Raw genomic sequence first — 21,414 nt, forward strand, 5'->3', positions numbered from 1 at the left:
TCCATTCCCTTCCGATCCCTCTCATACTTTTAATCATGCCCCATACCTCTCCCACAGGTGTTGATCTACCAATTTTATTACAAAACATCTTTTTGCATTCCGTATAATTTTCCTAACCTTTGCTTTTGCTTATTTTGAATTAAGTTTAGATAATTATGAGTTCTTCTTAATACTCTTAAAGCTTTATTTCTTTCTTTAACTACTGCACTACACTCATCTGTCCACCAAAGGACCCCCTTCCTCTTCATTTGCCCTTTACTTTTAGGAATTAATTCATAAGCAGCTTCAAGCAATACTTTTTTCCAATTTTCCCCCAATCTCCTCAATATCTTCATTCAAATCTATATAGTCTATTTCACTTTCACAAATAAAACTAAACATTTCCCATTTAGCACGTTCAAAAATCCACTTCCCCATTCATTTGTTGTTTATTTTCCTGTATTAATATTCTACAAAAAACTGGATAATGATCACTTGTTGTTTCATAAGTTACCTCCCACTCACATTTCCCTGCTAAATTATTTGACACCAAATTTAAATCCAATACTGACAAAGTTAAATCCCTTCTCCCATCATTTAAACAACCCAAATCTTTTTCTTCTAATAGTCGTTCAATCACATTTGCAATGTGTTTGTAAACGGTGTTTTTACGCATGTTTGGCCTGAGTTGTGTTGCATTTACACTGTTCTGACCAGCAGGGGTCGCCAGCGTGTGGCGATTCGAACACTGAATCAATGACTCAATTGATTCGAAGCTTTACAAGCTTCGTTTCTCCCATCACTAAATTCGTTGATAATTATATTATTTCGCAGGCGATTCCAGAAGCTCAAAACACACAGACAGTGATAATCGATTAATTTGCGATCATATAATAATGCTATAATATAACGTGTCCTGCACGCCTCCGTCATTCTCCCCACGCCGCGTGAGGCGGTGCCGCTCCACCGGCAATCCCAGCATACACCGCGCCTCATTAGCATAAAACATTCCGGTGTCTACAAGAGCCGAGCGAACACTTTCACCTCCAGAGAACTGCAGAACCGTCTAAATTAAAGAGTGTATCAACACACAGCGGCAAACATGAGCGACAGCGAGAAACTGGACAAGCAGCGGCTGAAGAACTTCAAGAATAAAGGCCGCGATCTGGAGGTAAAGGCGCGCGTGACGTCGAGCAGATTCACGAACACTTCACGAATAATCGCGCAATAATCCGCTCTCGAGCTCTCATAACACGCGAAATGTGTTCAGATCGGGGCGTTTATACGAGAATAGTGAGGTTAAATCAGTTCAACTTGTGATGTGAAGGTGTTAGCCGTGCGGCTAGCTCGCCGCTAGCCTCGAGCTAACGCGCGTCGCAGTTCTTCATTAAAGTGTGTATTTGTCATCGGTGTTTAAAGCGAGCACCGAGATAGGCTCTGATCAGCCGTGATGTGTGAATCTGGGCCCGGTTTGTGTCGTGATCGTGTCCGAGTCCTGAACTAGCATCATGTGAGTGTTAGCATTAGCTCGGCCTGCTGCACAATAACATCCTCCGGACGCCGATCTCGCGCTGAAGGGACTCAAACGGGCTTATTATACTCGTCTAAACACACCCTGATCAGACTCTGTGGTGTGAATAAGTCTCATACTTCACACAGTTTGAGGTATGTCGTTTATTATAATAATAATAGAGAAAAGTAGTGGTCCCAGGATAGAGCCTTGAGGAACACCTTTTCAAACCATTAAATAGTCTCCATGAAGAACAACACACTGGTGCCTGTGATGAAGATGAACAATAAACCAAAGAAGTTGGCATTTTAGAGTAATAATTAAAGGGTTAGTTATCAGGGTTCCCACTTGAAAACCTGGAAAATTGATGACAAATTTTCCAGTCCTGGAAAACACATAGAAAATGTCCTGGAAAATCATGTTGTTGTTGTCTGGGAAAATTCTTTTTAAAAAAAAGTTATTTCTTTAGTTTATCGCTGGCCCAAACAATTAGCACTAGTTTTGAAACACTGAATTTGATACGTGTGAGTAGTATTTAGTCTTGCTAATGCTATAACTGCTCCAATGTATGCAGTGAATGTTAACTCGTAAGCTGCTACCTAATCACATCATTTTGATAGTCACATTTGTGTGTTATATAGTCAGAATTGCAAGATATAAACTCGCAAGTCTTTTCTTTACAATTGACTTTTTTGCGCAGTTGCGAGTTTATATCTTCTTTTCTCAGAATTACGAGATCTAAACTGCAATTGCAAATTATAAAGTCCAATTCTGAGGAAGAAAGAATTGCGGCAATTTTCGCGTTTATATCACAAATATGTAAACTCGCAATTGCTAGAGTCAGAAAAGCGAGATATAAAGTCACAATTACCTTTTCTTTCTATTGTGTGGTGTAAACAAGCTTCCATAGTCATAATGTATGATTAAGAGCTCATGTTGAAAAATGCTGGATTGTTAAGTAATGGCAATAAACTGGACGGCTTAAGCAATATTTGGCATGATCCTTGTCTTTTATTCCCGCTGTAGTAAAATCAAAAATTATCCTGGTTATGCTGTCTTTAATAACTCTTATGTCAAACCCGTAAGACCTTCGTTCATCTTCAGTCACAAATGACGATGTTTCTGAAATCCTCCATAGACAGTCATGTGATGAACACTTTCTAGGACCAGAAAGGCAGTAAAGACATGGTTAAAGTACTCCTGACGCGTGTGTGTGTGTGTGTGTGGTTCGCTGGTCTTCATCAGTAATGGTCTTCTTCTCTCTCCTGTGTAGACGATGAGGAGACAGCGCACAGAAGTGGTGGTGGAGCTCAGAAAGGTAAGAGCTGGGCAGTGTTTACTGCTTGATTGACAGGTCAGGGGTCAGTCCCAGCACGTGATGCAGTGTGTGTGTGTGTGTGTGTGTAGAACAAGAGAGACGAGCACCTGCTGAAGCGGAGGAACGTGCCACACGAGGACATCTGTGACGACTCTGATGCCGATGGGGACTTCAGAACCGTAAGAACTTCATCTATCTATCTGTCTGTCTGTCTATCTGTCTGTCTATCTATCTATCTATCTGTCTGTCTATCTGTCTATCTATCATGCTTTAATGCTGCATTGAACATCTAATTACAACATGCTTTTCTCTTCAATAGCAAAACACTTCGCTTGAAGCAATAGTGCAGGTAAGCCATAAAGTGTTTAAATGAGAGAGAATATGCAAAATATTTGAGTGAATCTCATGAAACATGCCTGACTCTTGTTTCCTCTGGAATAAAATGAGAAGCTGATTCTTGTGTAATGAATTATCCAAAATCATAACCCGCCAGTGTTCATAACTATCCCCTTACCTCAGCCGATGCTCAACGGTTAGCTGGAATTAGGGCTGGGCGATATATTGCCCAAAACAATTATCACAATCATTTTCCATATCAGTCGATAAATGTCAAATCTTTATTTCTCTAAAGTTTAAAGGCTACATATGAAAGATGTAGAAAGCATTTGTCAAAACATGACAAACACTTCCCAAACAATTTAACAAAACTGAGGTAGATTTATTTATTAATAATAAAATCAATAATAGAGTAGAATATTATTAATGTAAATAGAATATATAAAATAAATATCTATAGTAAAATCTAGAACTGTAATATAACATTTGTCTCTGCTGACTGCAAATGCAAAGTTAAAGATAATGCTAGTCAATAAACACAAACATCTTTCTGGTCAGCATGCCAAACCTTTAAATAAATTACATTGACTATATAAATAAATAAAAGAGAAATCTTTTTTTTTTTTACTCTACACTGTATATATCAATAATATAGTTATATATACTTAAATTAATTGTGTAAGTAGTAAAACAATAAACACGCAAACGGGCAACAAATGTTAAGTTTAGAAACATTGAGTCCCCCCTCTCGTGCCTTACAGTGGATTGGTCCACACACACACACACACACACACACACACAACTGCTTGTTGCAATAATCAATATATCGATATATCGCACAATATTTGTACATGACCTGAATAATTTTGTGATGCAAAATATCGGCCATTATTTTTACATGATAATGAATGTCACCAACATTTTACTGGATTGTTCTGTCATCTTGTATGTTTTCCGTGACGGAGGTGAAAGTGGTTCACACACAGAGCGGTTATCCACAGGTTATCCACAGGTGAAGAAAGACACCATTTGAGGTGTTTATAGTGACTGACAGTTTGGAAGAATAAGCCCAAATGGACTCGATTTCAAAGCCGCAATCCCCTGATCCGCTTCACATCTATAAATGTCAACGCAGAATGACGAGTGTTAAAGCCGTTTCACAGGGGAACATTTTTATTTACTGTTTATTCACATTTTTATTTAGGATAATATATTTTTTATACTTAATTTCCATGATCTAAAGAATTAAAAGGTTGTCATTTGAAAGTGTGTAGGTCTACTTGCATTATGCTGTTAAATTAGGAATATATATTCAGTGGCATAAAATAATAGTGTCTTAAAATGACAATATCGTTTATCGCAATTATTTCTGGGATGAAATATCGCGAAACAAAGTAGTTATGGTGACCGGCCTAATCATCCGTGACGACTGGAGATTCACCCGTAGTCAAAAGCAGAAAATTAGACTGGACAGAAACTGACATCTACAGGTAACACTGATACACACTCGATACACACAGTGCTGATGTTATTAACATTAACAAATAGAGGACAAACTATAATAATAATAATTTGATGTAATATGAGCTAAGCAATCGTTAGATTTAATCACCGTTGGTTGTGATTTATTGTAATGTTTTTTTTTTCTCAGTCGTTCAGAACAAAAGTGGCAGACATGTTACTTACAGATTACATTTTCCAGTGAAACGTCATATTTTGGTCGTACTTCCAGGATGTAGAGTGTGTGATTCTGAAGTACAGTATGCACACTGGTGACTGAATGACAGCCACACACACTCCTCAAAACATCAGATTCATCCGCGCCGACACACAACACACGCAAAGATGATAATTCAACAAATAACTGCAATCACAGGCTTCAGACAGAGAGGGCAAAACTCACAGACTGCAGCTTTAAACTTTTCAAAATCCTAAAACTACAGTTTCATTGACCCTTAAGTCTCCTTAAAGGGTTAGTTCACCCAAAAATGAAAATCATTTACTACTTACTAAACCTGTGTGTTTCTTTGTTCTGCAGGGTAGGGTTGCACCAGTCGTTCGTAAGTTCTTTCTTAAATTGGAACGTAAAGTCCACATTAGAGGCTTAGTAAATAACTAGATAGTTTGTAACTAACTCTATACTTTTTTCGGTTGCACCATTTGTTCTTAAGGCAGAACGTAACTAGTAGTTCGTAAGCTCTCCGTAAAGTAATGCGTAGTCGCATATGACGTTTACCCTCAATGATCCAATAGCAGCCTTCAAATACGTGAGCAAAAGTTGTTGAAATTACGTGAATTTCAGTTTATCCTTCATTATCATAACTTCTTTTACATCACTTAACCAACGGTAAAAATGTTTCCATTAAATATACTTCATCATGAATAACATAAGTGCTTTTATATATAAATAACATTCAGAAGCTTTCAGTATATGAAACGACATTAATAAGGATCAATAAATAAATACTGAAACAAAACAAAATAAGAAATTACATTTATTGATTTTGACTGATTTTATTTGACATGACGTTAACAACACGGACTGATGGGACAGATTCACAGTTTTTGATGGTTTCGTGTTGAGCTGCAAATAAAGTAATCTATTCACATAATGTTTTCTCTCTTAAAATGTAAGCGAGTGTAAATGTCAGCATTATCATATGTGTAAAGAATTGAAGTCTGTCATGTAAAACAAGAGCTTATTATGCAGTTCAGTCAGTCTGCTTTATTATTCCAACCATTACTCCTGATCGGAGACTTCCGTAAATATTTAGTTTATATGTAGAGTTCTGCTTCAACTAAGTTTAATGGTGCAACGCAAAAATATTTAGTAGTGCATAAGTTGTAACTCAGTGCCCATTTACGTCAACACTAGGCTAAGTTGTAACTCAGTGCCCATTTACGTCAACACTAGGCTGAGTTGTAACTCAGTGCCCATTTACGTCAACACTAGGCTGAGTTGTAACTCAGTGCCCATTTACGTCAACACTAGGCTGAGTTGTAACTCAGTGCCCATTTACGTCAACACTAGGCTGAGTTGTAGCTCAGTGCCCATTTACGTCAACACTAGGCTGAGTTGTAACTCAGTGCCCATTTACGTCAACACTAGGCTAAAGTTGTAACTCAGTGCCCATTTACGTCAACACTAGGCTAAGTTGTAACTCAGTGCCCATTTACGTCAACACTAGGCTGAGTTGTAACTCAGTGCCCATTTACGTCAACACTAGGCTGAGTTGTAACTCAGTGCCCATTTACGTCAACACTAGGCTGAGTTGTAACTCAGTGCCCATTTACGTCAACACTAGGCTAAGTTGTAACTCAGTGCCCATTTACGTCAACACTAGGCTAAGTTGTAACTCAGTGCCCATTTACGTCAACACTAGGCTGAGTTGTAACTCAGTGCCCATTTACGTCAACACTAGGCTAAAGTTGTAGCTCAGTGCCCATTTACGTCAACACTAGGCTGAGTTGTAACTCAGTGCCCATTTACGTCAACACTAGGCTAAGTTGTAACTCAGTGCCCATTTACGTCAACACTAGGCTAAGTTGTAACTCAGTGCCCATTTACGTCAACACTAGGCTAAGTTGTAACTCAGTGCCCATTTACGTCAACACTAGGCTAAGTTGTAACTCAGTGCCCATTTACGTCAACACTAGGCTAAGTTGTAACTCAGTGCCCATTTACGTCAACACTAGGCTAAGTTGTAACTCAGTGCCCATTTACATCAACACTAGGCTAAGTTGTAACTTGCACACAACTGGTGCAACCGGCCCCTGAACACTAAAGAAGATCGATTGAAGGTGACCAGACAGTTGATCTCATTGACTTCCATAGTCATTTCCAACGGCTACTGTCAACTAAAACAAGGGTGTCACTTATCTCAGAGTTTCCCGGTGGGAAATGCAAGTTTCCAAGTTGGATATTTGACAAACGCCCTCTCAAGATGCGTTTACGATCCGTCTGATAGCATGTGAGATGCTTACTGCTCTCTCTGCCTGCCGCCCACTGCTGTAGGCACTTACACTGAATCTGTATTCATCGACTAAATGCTCAAGGAGTTTCATGAGATTCATCTTTGCTGTGGTTTAATGGCTTGCACGGTACATGATGTGTTTGTCTTCATATAACGAGACGTATGATTGTTTGTAGAATGCGACCAGTGATAACCAGGGCATTCAGCTCAGCGCCGTTCAGGCCGCCAGGTGAGTAATATTCATGTTTTCTCGAGTGTTTGCTGTAGAATGTGACTTTCTTTGAGATGGGCCGTCTAGTAAACTCGGATAACTTGTGTGAGATGATGCTGTTGTCCTGCAGGAAGCTGCTCTCGAGTGACCGCAACCCTCCCATCGACGACCTGATCAAGTCTGGGATTCTGCCCATCCTGGTGCACTGTCTGGACAGAGATGACAAGTAAGACCTGTCACAGTCCTATTTTGCTCATGTTCATCGATCTGGTGCTGATTTTGTTCCCCCTCTCTCTGTTCAACAGCCCGTCTCTGCAGTTTGAGGCGGCCTGGGCTCTGACCAACATCGCATCGGGCACGTCTGAGCAGACGCAGGCTGTGGTGCAGTCCAGTACGTTCTCCTGATGTTTGATCAACAGTTAGCGACTTCATTCTAGGGATGTCACCATACCAAAATTCCAGTAGTCGGTACCAATACCATAAAAATTAAGGTTCTCGGTACCACAGCTAAATTTATTTTATTTTACTATTTAGACATCCCTAGTTTATACACTAATGTAAGCTCCCTTGCTGACTGCAGTTGTGTGCGTCTGATAGCAGAAACTGAGAGAGGATCATTATTAGTGCTGTTGACTAGTCATTAAAAACAATCAGCTAGTTATCCGTATGTAGCTCTACACTCCTTTTACAGAAGCAACTTCTGATTAAATATGTAGACTCAATCTGCGTGTTTCAGAGCGTAGCACGGCACTACGTCCTCTTACACGCGTGCTCTCTATAATACGGCTGTCAGCGTGGTTTAGCCTTCTCCGTTCACTGTAGATGCTGCTCCTCACTCTGTTAAGCCCCGTTTACTGCTGGTATTAAGTGAGTTATAAAGTGAGTTGTCTTAAAACAAGATTATTTTTCTTACCCCATTGGCAGATCATTTTGCTTGTTTTAAGCAAAAACTCAAATTTTATTTTCCAGAAAACAAGAAAAAATATCTTATGTCATTTAACTTGTTTAGTAAATGCATCTTGATTTAAGAATGTTTATATATATTTAGACTAGAAACAAGACAAAAATACTAAGATCTTTTTTTGCAGTGCACACGTCGCCTCACTGCATGGTAAAAAGTAAAACAATATTATTTCTATATCTAGAGTGGCTTTATGGTATTTAGTCTATAAACATATAATACAAATGCAAAAAAAGTGTCTTGTTTTGGGGGAAAATAACTCAAAATTAAGGGAGTTTTTGCTTAAAATAAGCAAAATAATCTGCCAATGGGGTAAGCAAAATAATCTTGTTTTCTGTTTGAATTAATATTATTTTGCTTACCCCATTGGCAGATTATTTTGCTTATTTTAAGCAAAAACTCCCTTAATTGAGTTATTTTCCCCCAAAACAAGACCAGAAGCATTTACTCGCCAAATAAAAATGATTGTTTTGAGAATTTAGATGTTTGGACCAGAAACAAGACAAAAATACTAAGTAAGAAAAGCATTTTTTGCAGTGTACTGCCACCTTGTGTTGACATTGTGAAACTGCACGATTTGTAAATTGCGTGGCGGGACGCATATAATACATTTTAATAGACTCTGCGGGCCAGGAGTCGCGGGTCGGACTTTGGACACCCCTGTTCTATACAAGTCATAGTATGATAATTGCAGTGTTTAAATATTGACCTTCGTTGTCAGCCAGAAGTTTGAGATTGACACAATCCTGATGTGGCCAGAGTTCACCTGTGTCTTATTTTTATCTGTGTGTGTGTGTAGATGCGGTTCCTCTGTTCCTGCGGCTGCTGCATTCTCCTCATCAGAACGTGTGTGAGCAGGCGGTTTGGGCTTTGGGGAACATCATCGGTAAGTGTTATCATGAGGATGCTCATGTCTGGCTAGTTGTGTTGAGTGATCAGAGGATGATTGATCGCGGTCCTGTTTCAGGTGATGGTCCTCAGTGCAGAGATTACGTCATCAGTCTGGGTGTGGTTAAGCCGCTCCTGTCCTTCATCAGCCCCTCCATACCCATCACCTTCCTCCGCAACGTCACTTGGGTCATGGTCAACCTGTGCCGCCACAAGGACCCACCTCCGCCCATGGAGACCATCCAGGAGGTACGAGTGTGACGATTATCTGGCATCTCGCGTGTCTGTTCACTGCTATGTAGGACTGGGCCGGTTTAAACTATATATCTCGAATTGCGATTAATTTAATGTTAAGCTCTGGACATTTTTAGTTTTTAACTGTGGTTATCATGATCTAAATCTATGATACTATTGCAGATCAGTGGTTAATTTTAATAAAACTCAACCATTTTTATATGGTATAACTTAAATATTATGACTATTACAATTTTTATGGATGTCCGTGTTTTTGTTTATGAACATAAATGTACATCTGCGTCCTAACTCAAGCTACTACTGTCAACTCACTGTCAAATGTGCATTTCTAAGACAAATCATGTAATCTTATTAATACTGCACTGCAAGCTGCTGAAGATACAACCCGTTTCATGACTAGAAGCAATATCGCCTGTTAGCACATGCAGAGACTAAGACATTAATTTCTTCTATTAGGATATTTATTCTGTTAAGAAAAAATGACTGGAAAGGAATTAAAAAACGTGAAGTTTGTCATATTCTGACAATAAAGAGGAGTTTAAAACCACAGGTAAAACACTGCAAAAAATGCTTTTCTTACTTAGTATTTTTGTCTTGTTTCTGGTCCAAACATCTAAAAATTCTCAAAACAATCATTTTTATTTGGCTAGTAAATGCTTCTCGTCTTGTTTTGGGGAACAATAACGCACCCAATTGGCAGATTATTTTGCTTATTTTAATTTTGAGTTATTGTTCCCCAAAACAAGAAACACTTTTGCTTGTCTAGTAAATGCTTCTTAATATAAGATTATTGATATTTGGACTGAAAACAAGACAAAAATACAAAAATAAGAAAAGCATTTTTTGCAGTGCAGTCTGGTTTCTACAGCTTTCACTTAGGAGCTACAATCTGCCTTAAAATTTGAAAGAGAATTTGACATTTATTGTGGCACTTATCGACTGAGATGAGAATGATCACGATCATGTTTGGCCCTACTGCTATGATAGTCCCTGACCCTACAGCTGCCACAGGTCACTGGCATCATGTATTGTAAAAGTGTCATCTGTTCCTATTGGCCAGTTTGCATGTCCTGTGAGCTGGTGTCCAGTGATTGGCTTCTGCTCCGCTAACACATGTCGATCTTGTGTCTGTCTTCCCTCAGATTCTTCCTGCGCTGTGTGTGCTCATTCACCACACCGACGTCAACGTAAGTGCGGCACTGGTAGGGTTGCAAAGGGGTGGTACATTCCCGGGAACTTTCCCTAATCTGGGCAATTTGGAAATATTCCAATTTGGAAAAGTTAACAGGAATTCATTGGGAATGTGTATAAACTCAAATAATGAATATAAACATTTAGTTTGGTCGTGATTGGACATGTTGGGTTGCATATTGATATATTTCCCAATTAATTACTTCTAATTTAGTAAAATATATTTGTATTCCAGGAATTATGCATGTTGTTTGTTTCAGTGTCACATGATCCTTCAGAAATCATTCTAATATGATGATTTGCTGCTCAAGAAACATTTGATTATCAGGTTTGGTTGATTTGGTTTCGCTGCTTCAGATTTTTTTTGGAACCGGTGAGGCTTTTTTTTTTTTTCAGGATTCATTGAATAAAGTGTTATAAAGAACAGCATTTATTCAAAATATAGATCTTTTCTAACAAAGTTATGATAAAATTACAGTAAAGATTTAAATTTAACACATCCTTGTTGAATAAGTGTTAAATGATTTCAAAGATAGATTTCTTGTTACTACATACACACATACATGCATCTCAATCATCATATTAGAATGATTTGAGAAGGGTCATGTGACACTGAAGACTGGCGTAATGATGAAAATCAAGCTTTGATCAAAGGAATAATACATTTTTAAAGTATATTAAAATAGAAAATGATTATTTAAAACTGTAATATTTTACAATATTGGTGTTTTTCTGTATTTTGATCAGATGTGCATGTGATGGAGGGTAGAAACTCTGGCTGTATTAACTAAGATTATGCTGCAAGATTTTTCAACTTTTAAGTTCCCTGTTATAGGCTAACCTGCAATGTTACCCGTTAATTTCCATGGAAAGTTTCCAGCTTTGAAAATCCCCGTAATTGTGCCACCCCATGGCACTGGTCATGTGACCGTGGGTTTAACTCTGTGCTCTGTGCAGATCCTGGTGGACACGGTTTGGGCGCTGTCTTACCTCACTGACGCAGGCAACGAGCAGATCCAGATGGTCATTGATTCTGGGATTGTTCCATACCTCGTCCCCTTACTGAGCCACCAGGAGGTCAAAGTTCAGGTATGGAAGAGCCGTGTGTATTGATGTGCTAAGCTCTTCCTGCGCTCATCATGATGCCTGTGTAATGGTGTTGTTTGGCTGCAGACGGCAGCTCTGCGAGCGGTGGGGAACATTGTGACCGGGACGGATGAACAGACTCAGGTGGTGCTCAACTGTGATGCTTTGGGTCACTTCCCAGCGCTTCTCACACACCCCAAAGAGAAGATCAACAAGGTAATGAGAAACCCCGGCGGGATACACTGGAGGAATTAAAGGTGTTGGATATGATGACATCTGAGGTGTGGCGCTGGCACTGGCATGAGTGATGTAGTGTTCAGATCAGCATGTGTTTAATGTTTTAGCTCAGAGTAATGCGCGTGTGTGTGTGTGTGTGTGTGTGGCTGATGGGTGAGGGTGTCATATAGATCAGTGCTGATACAGGAGTGCATCTGAGGCGGGCCGCCCCCACTGAGGCTTGTCCGCGGTCTGGCCGATGATTAGAGCCTCAGTATCACGCTCACCCTCAGCTCAGCTGCCAGCGCCTCCATCTCAGCAGGGCCTGTGCCCCTCACACACACCCTGAGATCTGATCCAGCCGCCCGCCCCTCGTGTGACGTCATCCGCTCTGACCCCGAGGTACTGAGTGTGTGTGTTCTGCTCTCGCAGGAGGCCGTGTGGTTCCTGTCCAACATCACTGCAGGAAACCAGCAGCAGGTTCAGGCCGTCATCGATGCCAATCTAGTGCCCATGATTATTCTGCTGCTGGACAAGGTGGGTGACCTGAACTCTCCTCACTGAAACACTTAAAGGGTCACTTCAGTGGTTTAGCATTACGCTTTGTATTTAAACTGGGGCATTTATGCAGTAGAAATGTGCAGTTATTTTTGAATTTGGTGCCTTCTAGACTGAGAAAAGACAATGTATTTTTGTCTCATGTGGATGAAAGACAACAACTCCCAGAATGCACTTGCTTCGCTGCCCTACCACTCCATACACCGTCGTTTTGCTCTTCCTAGTAATACAATCATTTCGTTCAGTTGGAGAATAAACACTACAATTAAAAACTGAACGCGTGTTTTCAATAAAGTGTGAGTGAGCCGAACGAAAGTCACAAACAGATTTCCTTCATCACGAAGAGCTGAGGTAATGTTAAACGCCAGTCTGGCACGATTTCAGATCGCATGTGGAAGCTAAACTATCACAGGAATTCATTGAAGAGTTGAAACACTCACTTTGCTCTGCTTATTAATCAGGCTGTCCGCGGGGTTGTAAAAGGTAGTAAATGAAATTAGCCAAAATTAAGGGCATATAGGCCCAGTTTCACAGACAGGTCTTAGACTAAGCCAGGATTAGGCCTTAGTTTAATTATGACATTTAAGCAGCTTTTTTAAACATGCCTTAGAAAAAAATACTACTGGTGTGCATGCTGAGACCAAACAATGCCACTGACATATTTTAAGATATGTCAGTGCAAGTTACTTTCAATTAAAACAGCTCAAACATGCATTTTAGTCTGGGACTAGGCATAAGCCTTGTCTGTGAAACCGGGGCTAAAAGTAGTAAACGTCATCTGACGAGGTATTACATTTTCGAGCCCAATTATTTTTAGATAAATTTTCAATTAGTGTTAAGTACAGGCCTTTTTTTTTCTAAAATTTGCGTGGATTTATTTATATGTTGAGAGTAGGACCTGCGCGATATCATGTGAGGTGGTGTTCATTCGCGCGCGCGCTGAAACAAACTGGGCACCCGGCTGGCTGGCTGACAAACATGTACGCGAGCTCGCTTCCATTCAGTAAGTAAAGCATGGGGAAATGCAAGTTCTCGGACCTCTGGCTGGAGGACTCACGATTTAAAGACTGGCTTAGGCCAGTAGTTTGCAACAGCCGCGAGGCTTATTGCCACGTTTGCAAGAAGACAATTAATATATCCTGGGTGGGGGTGAATGGCGTCAAATCGCATATGTAATCATATAGCAGCCTCCAAGCTAGGATGCGTGGACGTAGCGAGCAGCTTCCCATATCAATGATCTGCGCTACGGCTGCATCAACAACCTCAACCTCCACTGCTTTGCCCTCAACCCCGACTGCTCTCCCGATTCAAACCACTGCAGTCAGCAGTAGCGCTAGTCCTAGCAGCTTCATCAACAGGTGTGTGTCAGACAGCAGACGCTATGCCCCATCACCACCGCTACGTTACAATGCGAGCTGAGGTGCTGTGGTGTTTAGATCCTTGCAACTAAACACCACTCTTTCAATTTGAGCGATGGCATTGAAGAGCTGTTTTGAAATATGCAAGTTGCTTAAAGCTGGGCATACACTGTGCGATTTCAGCAAGGTTATCTACTCACACTGGCTTTACATCGCATGCGATCTACTCATACAAAGCTCACAGTTTATGTGCTCACACCATGGCTCAGATCGTCGAGCGCGACTTGTCTGCTCACTGTACGAGTGAAATATGTGGAAAAACCTATAATAGAGAGATAGCCTATCAAATGCATCAGCTATCGATATCAAGAGGATATAGCATTTACAATTTATGTATATAAATGATTATTATTATTAGGGTAGGCTTACTTTTATTATTAAATTGATATTACAGATAATTCATCAATGCATAACCGACGCTGCATAATAAAAGAATAGATAGATTAGCTTACTCCTCATTAGTTAAGTACATTTTGCCCAATTAAACAAGGAATTATAGGCCTATAATTAAAATGATTATCAGTCTATAATATGTCAGAACACTAAAATAATATCAGTATTATCAGAAAGTAAGAGCAGCTTTATTTCAAAAACAACTTGTTTAACACGAAATGGGCCTATACTTCTCTTCTAATTTGTTTCACAATATGGGCCACAAGAGAAATATTAATAATATAAATTCAGACAGTTATAGGCTATACGTTATCAGCATATGTTAAAGCAGATTTATATAAATAAAGAGATCTCTCTTGTCTCTGTGAGAATATGCGCCGAAAGCTTGTCAGATTTTACTTTCACTTTCTGTAGTGAATAATTGACTAGGTTTGAGACTTCACCGACTCGCGCACACTGTGTGATATCCACTGACTCACCTTCATGATTTAAAACGAAAAAGAAAAAAAATCTATATTGCGCCGTGAAAATTGCTCTCGTTTCCCTCTGTACACTGCACGAACTATGAAGATGATGTCTCCTTCCTCTTCTGTCTTTATTTCTATTCTCATCTCTGTGGGCAGTTGATGTTCAGTTATAATGACCTCGTTACATTGTGATGCAATATTCCATTTGGAAAGATATTTCACTTACGCTACTATAGTTGCAGCTTGAAGTCGCGCTGGTATTAAAAAAATATTTTTAAAGTAGTAAAAGGTATTAAATTCAACTTAAGAAGTTCTGTATATACCCTGTTAATGTGCGTGTGGCCGTCTGTGTCTTCATTCTGTGTGTGAGATCTCTCCCCTATGGGCGGATGATAACATGTGGAACAGCTCCATCTACTGGCTGTAGTCTTTGCCTCTGAGCAAAAAAATCTTTGAATTCTGGAATTTTTCCAGAATAAAATGCATAATTCTCTCGTCTCAGGGGTATATGAGGGGGGAAAGTCCCATAATTTGAATATACTACCGGGTTTCTACTGATACAAAGCCTAATGCTAAACCACTGAAGTTACCCTTTAAACTCTACATACCACTTTTATATTACCACGCATATATTAATCGCAATGTGTCTATACCCAGCCCTGACTCATTATCAGTGATGGTTGGCGTGAGGCTGAAGTGCTCAATTGTGCCCATGTTGTGTCTCTCACAGGGAGATTTCGGCACTCAGAAGGAGGCGGCGTGGGCCATCAGTAACCTGACCATCAGCGGCCGGAAGGATCAGGTGTGCTGCTCGGCCACACACATGCTGGAGTGTGTGAGGAACGCAGGTGTTCACGTGTTCTCATGTCGTCCTGTAGGTGGCGTACCTGATCCAGCAGCAGGTGATTCCTCCCTTCTGTAACCTGCTGACGGTCAAAGACGCGCAGGTGGTGCAGGTGGTGCTGGACGGCCTCAGTAACATCCTCAAGATGGCGGATGAAGAAGCGGAGACCATCGCCAACCTCATCGAGGAGTGCGGAGGTGAGTGTGTGTGTGTGTGTGGAGGACGCGTGTTTGAATCTCTACTAACAAGCGACGTTGAATCAAGTGTGTTTGTTTGGGCGCGACTTTTAAGGCGGTCCTACCACCTTAAATTCACAATCTGACAAGCACATTCATGTCTACATGAAGAATATGAAAATCCCACATTTAATAATAATCCTCCGAGGTCATCACCTCAGCTACATCTGCCCATTGAAGTCATTCAACGCATCGTTTATTTACAGATTGAGCCCCGTTCTGATTTCCATTCTTTTTCTTTAACAATAAATGTAATTTTTATTTTGACAAAAGCAATCCAATCACTCGCATTAGGATTTAAAACTTATTTTTAGGATGAAATATCAAAAATACAATGTTAAATGGAAGTTCTTGGTTAAAGGGGCTATATGCAACCTTTTCCCCAAAATAAACGTAACAATAGCCTTTTTATTGTACCATTTATGACTCCAACATCTCCTGATGAGCATACTGACACCTTGTCCGCTCAGTGGGTGCACCTATAAATCTGTATCCTATTTTTCCTATTTTCTGGCGGGTCGTGTTTTTCCCGCGCTGTCTGCGGATGTGACGTCACCACCGCTGCGAGAGCGAGCAGAAAATAAGAGCAGTTCTGTTTTTTGGCCACAGGTGTCAGTCGCGAGTTTAAATTTCAGAAAAACGCATATAGCCCCTTTAATTGGACGATCTCAGCCCCTTCTTTCACTGATGACTTGTGGGAAGGAAGTGGTTCTTGTTTTGTTGTCGTCTTGTGGCGAGTGGTTTTGAGGATTTGAATCGTCTTTTGTTGCTCAGGTTTGGAGAAAATCGAGCAGCTGCAGAACCATGAGAATGAGGACATCTACAAACTGGCTTATGAAATAATCGATCAGTTCTTCTCATCTGATGATGTAAGTTCCTGTACACATGTATTTGATATGATGCACACGTACACACACACATGCTCACTCGCTCACTCACTCGCACTCTCTCTCACACACACACACACACACACACACACACACACACAAACACTCACTCGCACTCACACACGCACGCTCACATACACACAAACTGTCACTCACACATGCTCTCACGTACACACACACACAAACGCGCACAAACACTCACTCACTCGCTCTCACATACACACACAAACTGTCACTTACACATGGTCTCACATACACACGCACTCACACAAACACTCACTCAAACACAAGCGCACAAACTCACTCACTTACGCACACAAACACTCACTCACTCTCGCACAAACTCACTCACTCGCTCTCACATACACAAACGCACACAAACTGTCACTCACAAGCACTCACACAAACGCGCACAAACACTCACTCAAACACATGCGCACAAACACTCTCTCACTCACTCTCGCACAAACACTCACACACACTCACGCACACACACACACTCACTCACTCACTCTCGCACAAACACTCACACACACTCTCACTCACTCTCGCACAAACTCACTCACTCGCTCTCACATACACAAACGCACACAAACTGTCACTCACACGCACTCACACAAACGCGCACAAACACTCACTCAAACACATGCGCACAAACACTCTCTCACTCACTCTCGCACAAACACTCACACACACTCACGCACACAAACACACACACACACTCACTCACTCACTCTCGCACAAACACTCACACACACTCTCACTCACTCTCGCACAAACAATCACACACTCTCACTCATGCACACAAACACACACACTCACTCACTCACTCTCGCACAAACACTCACACACACTCACTCACTCTCGCACAAACAATCACACACTCTCACTCATGCACACAAACACACACACTCACTCACTCACTCTCGCACAAACACTCACACACACTCACTCACTCTCGCACAAACAATCACACACTCTCACTCATGCGCACAAATACACTCGCACACACGGACTTGCTCACTCACACAAACCCTCTCACACATGCTCTCACGTACACAAACACACCTACACAAACTGACACTCACACGCACTCACACGCGCTCACACAAACTTACTCGCTCACAAACAGTCACTCTCACTCAAGCAAACACAAACTCACACACACATGCTCACATACACACTCGCACTCACTTACACACCACACACTCACTCGCGCACTTTCACTCTCACTCACTCACACAGACACTCACACACACACACACACACAAACTCACTCGCACACTCCCACACAGTCTCATTCACACATGCTCTCACGTACACACAAACACATTCACACTCACAGACACACACACACAGACCGTTTCTCAGCTGCAGAGCAATGATGAAAGGAGCATGTATTTTGTTTCAGTGACTTTCTTTTTGATATTCTCAAGTAGTCACTCTTACTCAACCGCCGGCGCCTTTCTTTCAGATCGACGAGGACTCCAACCTGGTTCCAGAAGCCATCCAAGGAGGAACGTACAGCTTCAATTCTTCTACCAACGTGCCAGCAGAAGGGTTCCAGTTCTAGATGCGACAGGAAATCTGGAGTTTTGTTTGTGATGCAGCACTCTGTTCAACATTAAAAATAATTAGAGAGAGAGCGAGCGAGAGAGAGCGCGAGAGAGTGTGATGATAAATATTAGATCCGTTGTGCTTGGCTGATGGGATCCAGCTGCATCTAACCCGAGAGAAATTGAGTGGCGTCCAGGAGGCGTCCAGTCGGCGTTTGAGATGAGGATGATGGCTTTGAGTGGATGCGAGTGAGAGAGAGAGAGAGTGAGTGGGTGACTGCTGCGTTTTCAAAAACACCACCATCTAAACCGAACGCGCTCGGAGCAAACTTCACCAAAACTGCCTGGCGTGTGTCTTTTCAACAAAAACAATCCCAAACAATGGGATCGAAGACCTCTCACATTAGTAATCTGAGGTGAGGACCTCCCAACAACAAAGAGACACGAACACACTTCTGAGGTCACCCGAGGCATGTATGCGCGCGCGTGTGTGTGTGTGTGTGAGCGGATGTGTGTGTGTGTGAGAGTGTGACGTGCTGGAGAACGGACCCAGCAGACCAGAGCCCTCTCCCTGCACGCTAGCGGCGTCCCGAAGTCCAACATGTGCATGTGAATGGACGTGATGGTGTGTGTGCTTGACTGATGACTGACTGGCTGGCTGAATGCAAGCGAGTTGACGTGGAAAAATCAACCGCCGAGTGGAAGGTGACCGATCTGGCAGTTCAGTGGCAAATTGTGGAATAGCCTGGAAGAGAGGAGACCTAAATGAATTCGAAAGAAAAAATCACCTGGGATGGATTGACTCGGCATCAGTGATCTAAAGAAGACAATGTCATGACTTTAATTTCCCCCTTTCCTTTTAAATATGAGTTTGTGCTGATGACACTGGACTGAGCTTTGGCCGTTGGAGCGGTGTTGCGTCGAGGAGATCGGTCGGGGATGTGCGTTTTTTGTTTATTTTTGTCCCGGTGTGTCCGTTTCTCGTTTTCTTTTTGTCTCCCGCCCCCCCTTGTGTCTGCTTTTAATTTTCAGTGCTGGTGTAAATACATGTAATACACATTGTGCACTGTTGTGCCTCTGCACAAACTCGGGCTCTTGTACATTTCTGACCCCTTGCGCTGTTCTCGGGCCTGCTTTAGGGGTGATCATGTGGGGAGGCGTTTCATGTGTGAGAGGTTTCAGACATATCCTTTGCATGTGCTAAACTGCAGCATAGTTCATTTTAGTGGGTTTTAGTTTCGTAAGTGTAAGCATTTTGTTTCTTTTTCCTTTTAAAAAAAGTACCTGTAATGTTTCTGTGATCAATTCTTCTTCTTTTCCTGCCCATTTTAAGCCCCTCACTGTTCCTGACCGACGTGCAATCCTACAGCGTTTTGCACATTGCTGCGTTTGGAGATGTGTAAACAGTTACTCGCACACAGAGGCCATCTTTATTTGTAGATATTCATGTTCAGTGTTGAGCAATATTTCAGCAGGACCCCTGTGCAGAGATAACGCAGTTTCCCCATCCGTTCTGTTTCTGAGTTTTAGTTGAGCTGTCTTTGATTTGCCTAAGCTCTTGATGGCTACATCATGTTTTATTTACAGCCCTCCCCTCCCCAGCGGCATTCCTTGTTTGCAAATATGTAGTTTCAAAAGACGACAAAAATAGATGGTGTACGTATCCTGTTGGACATAGACTACAGGCTCTGTACCTATTCAAATAAATATTCAAATGTGTCTCCGTGGTGCCTCTCTTCAGCTGTCCAGAGTCCATCCTGCTCAAAGATCTCTAAAACTATAACATTGAGCTTGGTCTGGTGATGGCTTCAATCTTTTAAAGGAGTCTGCTCTGTATTTTCTACTGCACTAGAGGCGTGATCAACGGGCATAGTACAAATGACTCTACGCAATTGGATAGGGAGTTAGGGTCTGTTTCCATGGTGACTTGATTCACTTCTCGTTTAATGATTTTCATACTATTTGGTGGTTGTGCAGTATTTCGCTCACTTTTTAATCTTTAATCACAGTATACGAATTGTTTGTTTTATGCTAATTATATGAGACTTATATCACATGTATTTTATAGTAATGCACAAAAGTATAGAAAACGACACAAAAAAGAGGGAAAAACTGTCGGTGCTTTGGGTGGGGTCAGCATGGGCAGGTCAGTGGCTGTGCCGCCCCATACTCCACAAACTGAGATGCTCTGTGTATTCTGAGCCCTTTCTATCAGAACCAGCATTAACTTCTGGAGCAGTTTGAGCTCCAGTAGCTCGTCTGTTTGATCGACCACACGGGCATCAATGAGCCTCGGCCGCCCATGACCCTGTGGCCGGTTCTCCACTGGTCCTTCATGACCCTGTGGCCGGTTCTCCACTGGTCCTTCATGACCCTGTGGCCGGTTCTCCACTGGTCCTCCATGACCCTGTGGCCGGTTCTCCACTGGTCCTCCATGACCCTGTGGCCGGTTCTCCACTGGTCCTTCATGACCCTGTGGCCGGTTCTCTACTGGTCCTTCATGACCCTGTGGCCGGTTCTCCACTGGTCCTTCATGACCCTGTGGCCGGTTCTCCACTGGTCCTCCATGACCCTGTGGCCGGTTCTCCACTGGTCCTCCATGACCCTGTGGCCGGTTCTCCACTGGTCCTTCATGACCCTGTGGCCGGTTCTCCACTGGTCCTTCATGACCCTGTGGCCGGTTCTCCACTGGTCCTTCATGACCCTGTGGCCGGTTCTCCACTGGTCCTTCATGACCCTGTGGCCGGTTCTCCACTGGTCCTTCATGACCCTGTGGCCGGTTCTCCACTGGTCCTCCATGACCCTGTGGCCGGTTCTCCACTGGTCCTCCATGACCCTGTGGCCGGTTCTCCACTGGTCCTCCATGACCCTGTGGCCGGTTCTCCACTGGTCCTTCATGACCCTGTGGCTGGTTCTCCACTGGTCCTCCATGACCCTGTGGCCGGTTCTCCACTGGTCCTCCATGACCCTGTGGCCGGTTCTCCACTGGTCCTTCATGACCCTGTGGCCGGTTCTCCACTGGTCCTTCATGACCCTGTGGCCGGTTCTCCACTGGTCCTCCATGACCCTGTGGCCGGTTCTCCACTGGTCCTTCGTGACCCTGTGGCCGGTTCTCCACTGGTCCTTCGTG

The 21,414-nt window shown here is 42.2% G+C and overlaps 1 protein-coding gene across 1 annotated transcript; it reads left to right on the forward strand.

Moving 5' to 3' along the window:
* The first annotated feature begins 944 nt into the window (after positions 1-944).
* Positions 945-20,003, forward strand: kpna4 (karyopherin alpha 4 (importin alpha 3)). The gene is made up of 17 exons (XM_079823737.1): positions 945-1,150; positions 2,763-2,807; positions 2,897-2,986; positions 3,127-3,156; positions 7,294-7,346; positions 7,459-7,554; positions 7,634-7,719; positions 9,089-9,175; positions 9,257-9,426; positions 10,575-10,619; positions 11,581-11,712; positions 11,797-11,925; positions 12,358-12,462; positions 15,492-15,563; positions 15,640-15,802; positions 16,616-16,710; positions 18,203-20,003. Exons 1-17 carry the CDS (start codon positions 1,082-1,084, stop codon positions 18,299-18,301), a joined length of 1,566 nt encoding a protein of 521 aa, XP_079679863.1. The 5' UTR covers positions 945-1,081; the 3' UTR covers positions 18,302-20,003.
* The last annotated feature ends 1,411 nt before the right edge of the window (positions 20,004-21,414 follow it).

The sequence above is a fragment of the Gobio gobio genome, assembly GCF_949357685.1.
Source record: "Gobio gobio genome assembly, chromosome: 8".
In the NCBI taxonomy this organism is placed as follows: Eukaryota; Metazoa; Chordata; class Actinopteri; order Cypriniformes; family Gobionidae; genus Gobio; species Gobio gobio.